We start from the raw sequence: 4,435 nt of genomic DNA, 5'->3' as shown, positions 1-4,435 counted from the left end.
TTTGCTGATGATGTGAAACTTTGGAGAGAGATACGTAATCATAATGATATACTAGTTCTTCAGGAGGATCTGACCCGACTTCAAAGTTGGGCAGACGACAATGGACTTACCTTCAACACTTCAAAGTGCAAGGTAGTCCATCTGAGACATGTTGCAGACTATAGTTTTAACTTAGGTAACTCCCCTCTAGAAGTTTCCCAAGTTGAAAAAGATTTAGGAGTGTTGGTACCCTATGACCTGAGATCGTATGCGAACTGTGACAAAAACGCCTTTCAAGCAAACTTTGCACTGGTAACATTGAAGCGCATTTTTGGCCAGTTTGACGGTAGAACCTTCCACATAATCTTCAACAGTTTTATTCGTCCCCACTTAGAGTACGGAAACATAGTATTTCCTCCCTCCTTCCAAAAGGATAAGGACACTCTGGAACGTATACAACGTTGAGCCACGAAATCAGTTCGGGGACTCAAATTCAAACCTTATGAAGAGCGCCTCCAATCACTTAACCTTTACCCGTTAGAGTACAGGCGTCTTAGAGGTGACCTTCTTATGGCTTACAGTATCCTTAATACTTCTGGTCATCCCCTTAAACATCTTCTTAAGCTTAGTCATAACACTAACCTAAGAGGTAACAACCAGAAATTGGAGACCCTACATAGCAGAACAGACTGCAGACACGACTTCTACTCCGTCAGAGTTGTCAAGTGCTGGAATTCGCTGCCGACTGAGCTAGTCCAAGCGACCTCCCAGGAGTCCTTTAAGAGGAAACTTGACTTATTCTTAAGGACTAAGGATAACATATTATTATGATTTACCGAATTCTTTTTTTTCCTCTATTATCGTTCATATACCTAGGTTTTTGCCTGGAGGTATTGGTGATCCACTGCTACTAGACACGGAAGCCCGTTAAGCGAAAGCTTCTTCTATTCCGTCCTCAACCATTTGAACCATTTGAAACCACTGCCCTTTTTAAATAAAAAAGGAATGCTAAAAAATCAATAATAACCATTGAAGCTAATAAAGCAGACGCTTATGAGTGGTTACAATAGTTTCTCATCATCGAATTGTGAGCAGAAAGGGTCCATGTACTTTGTAGTTTATTAGATTCATTGTACACTCCAAACTGTTCTGTTAGTTTGATGTGTGCGTTACAGCTCGATATTTTGCCGAAACTTGAGGAGAGTGCAGAAAGGATAGCAAATCATTTAGACGCATTGCTTCGTTCATTAACATCTACATTAAACCAGGTATTTCGTTATAAATCCCTTTATATGAAGTTGTAAAATGAAGTACTAGTGTTGAAATGGGCAGCTGCCCATGTTAACATGGTCAAATGTGCTAGCAAACATTTCTGAACGGAAAATAGACAAAGTGGAGTTAATTTCGCGAAAATTCAGACGCTTCAGCGTATATTTTGGGGAAGACAGACAACAAGGTTTTAGTTTTGGGGAAAAGTAAACAATTTAAGGAAGGTCAATCTGTTAATTTAGAGATATTTTCTCTCAATAGGGAAATTTCGAGTAAAATACTCACTAGTTACTTGGACTGGGGAAGAAAGACGAAGTTACGATGCATTTCCGTGTATATTCACTCCAACTTCTCGTGAATTTTCCACAAAGTTCGCATTTATTCCCCCCATTATTTGCTTGGGCAGCTGAGCAATTAAGTTACTTTTTTATCGATTTACAGTAATGTTATGTGTTAATTTCCATCTTCGAGCACAAACGAATGTGAATACTTCCATTCACCGATAGATATTTATCGCTCACATGACCGATTGACAATACCATGGGGCAAACTACACAAAAGGCATTTAGTTTCAAAATACTTGGCTTCATTTCTTGTTGTGCTTAACTCGTCACGTTCCCTCTTGCCACGGACTTAACAACTGGGATCTTATTCTCTGTTGGTTGTAAGTTAGTTCACACAGTCTCGTTAGTGCTGTATTTTTAATATCTCTGCCTACGCACTTAACAGTTCACTAAATCCAAACATTGTCTTTAAATCTCATCTCAAAACTATGTTATCTATTATAATTTACCCTGGGGATACTGACTAGTCGGATATAGACGTCCGACTTTTGTCCCAGTGGGTATTCGACATCCACCTATACGGGCGGTTCGTTAGGGAAGAATCAAATGTGCCATTTTTATTTGAATAAAACATCGTTATTTTATTTCATAGTAACATACAGTAAACAAACTCCAGAGTTCAACGAAATTTTTCACTTGTTTGATATTTAGATATGACTACACTTTAAATTCATAGTTATTCTGTAGTTCCTATGTTCTTCAACTTGACCATGCTAACAAATCTAGGTAATTTCATTCGAAGTGAGAGAAGTGTCTATGGTTATCTAGGTGGAGTTTTGTTCTCTGCGTTGGATGGTTCAGTCGTGAAGCTTTTATTGTTCTTCTGAACAACATCAGCACAAACTTCAGGTAGGAATGGAGTTGTTTCCGAAATTTGTTTAACGTCCAAATAGGTCATGACTGTACGAAGTCACAAAATCAAACTTTGAACTGATAAACTAAGTTGTCTGTTATTCAGTAGCTCTTTGAGTTTAAAAAATATCGGTAAAGCTGAATGTAATTCACAGTTTTTGAAAACGTGACTCATTAATCACGCGAATGCATCTCCTAAGTCATAGACAGCATCTTTTCTGAAAGGTCTGCTCACGCTACTTGACTACTTTAACAGTGATAGGCAAAAGTCACTTCAAACTGGTATCCCATCTTACATGACTAGTTACTAAGTATTATCTTCATCCAAAGGATAAGGACACTTCAGTCCTAGTTCTATCTATCTCCTTGTAATCGCCTCTCCATCATTTTTGCTCCTTTCATATTGAAACCAACATAATGGCGTACTGTTTTCTTTACGTTTTAGATGTCAAGTCTTACCTTGGACTGTACAACTGTATTTTTGGATTCCGTGGATTACGCTTGTGAAACTGTCAGTGCATGTATAAAGGTTAGTCTGTTGACAAATGGCCAGTTGATATCGGTAGTTTGAAAATGTACGGCCTTTATTAGTCATAATTTCTGAGTATCTGTACTACTACATTAAGGGTTGGGTTAGGTTTCTAGGAATACCTCACTAAGAGCCTCTTATAAAAAGTCGAAATCTGGTTGAGTACATGTCTATATGTATACGGCATTTTTGACATAGTTTTAACGTTGACATGTTTCAGTGAATGTTCTGTTTTATCATTTATTACCTGCTCTCACGTCTAAACAGTGACTCATTGCACTGATTTGTCAAAAACCGTTTTATGAAATAAGTATACTGCGAAGTGATCAACATACTCACCCACAGTACTTTTCTTATCTTTAAAAGTTTGCTTAACCAGAAATGGGTCATAGTTTTATTTTCACAAGTGGGCTTTGAAGGTATCTCACGATAGACTGGTACATTTCTGAAGTGTAATATGAAAAACAATCCTAGTGTATTGCTGTGCTTAACGCTCTTATCCACAAGTACTGAACAACTCTACGCAATATCCTTAGTTAATTAGTTTGGTTCGGATTTAAAACCACTAATCACAACTGTAGACGTACACTAGTTCACGCATTATTGTCCGATTGTAAACAACCATTTTAATAACAATGCCACCTTAATATGAATTTAGCACAAGTTCCCAGTGCTTCCTAAAGCTATAAGGTGGGAGGATGTGGGAAGTTTCAATAGCTTAAGAAAATAGGGATTCCCTTATCATTGTAATAATCAATCAGCTAATGGAAAACCTTGTATATTTTGGCCAATTCAAGATTTATTATTTATTTTTATTTGCACCTGAAATAATTAACTGTTGTTGGAATATTTTCAGAAATTTTATTTCCTCCTTAGTCCACTTATGTTTTAATGGCCAAGTGCGAAGAATTATCCAGATCAATGTCTCAGCTAGAACCTTTAAAAAAAGAAATGTAAGTTACACCTCTTTGTTTCCTATGTCTTTCTTCAGATTGCCTTAAACATGTGTACATATAGCACTAATAACTCTTTTAACTCCAGTTATCCAGTCATCATTGTCTGTTATTTGATATAATGATTTGTTAACTCTCCTGTAATATAAAGAGTGGATATACCATGATGATTCGATTGAGTGAGCCTAAAATACTCTGCTCTTGAGTACTCTATGAAAATTATTAGACTGTTAAAACTTGGTGAGCACTCAGTTGTACTGAATCCCTTCACTAAGTACCTGAAGTATAGTACCAACCTCACAGAAGCGAAAACCACATTGGATTTTATTTTGATTTCACGCTGACCCAACGTTATCCTAAACGGGACTGCAAATCACTATAGATATAAATTCGAACCTAATGTCAGGTCACTGGAAAGATATTCTGTGAACCAAATCAATGCATATCACTGAATTAAATTACATGCTATTGAAAATCATAGGGATCAATTTTTGGCATATGCTTCAGAA

At 36.9% G+C, this 4,435-nt stretch overlaps 1 protein-coding gene across 2 annotated transcripts; it reads left to right on the top strand.

Annotated features, from left to right (window-relative positions):
• Positions 1-1,139: 1,139 nt before the first annotated feature.
• Smp_145720.2 lies at positions 1,140-3,930 on the top strand (the record flags this gene model as incomplete). Of its 2 annotated transcripts, none has more annotated exons than XM_018792376.1 (3): positions 1,140-1,247; positions 2,890-2,973; positions 3,850-3,930. In XM_018792376.1, 3 exons carry the CDS (start codon positions 1,140-1,142, stop codon positions 3,928-3,930), a joined length of 273 nt encoding a protein of 90 aa, XP_018644805.1. The 2 variants fall into 2 exon arrangements, with proteins under 2 accessions (XP_018644805.1, XP_018644804.1); XM_018792487.1 differs by having other exon boundaries at positions 1,140-1,248; positions 2,891-2,974; positions 3,851-3,930.
• Positions 3,931-4,435: the final 505 nt, after the last annotated feature.

Source organism: Schistosoma mansoni, assembly GCF_000237925.1.
Source record: "Schistosoma mansoni, WGS project CABG00000000 data, supercontig 1281, strain Puerto Rico, whole genome shotgun sequence".
Taxonomy (NCBI): domain Eukaryota; kingdom Metazoa; phylum Platyhelminthes; class Trematoda; order Strigeidida; family Schistosomatidae; genus Schistosoma; species Schistosoma mansoni.
Note: the sequence above shows the minus strand (reverse complement) of the source record. Positions and strands in the feature narration are given on the sequence as shown.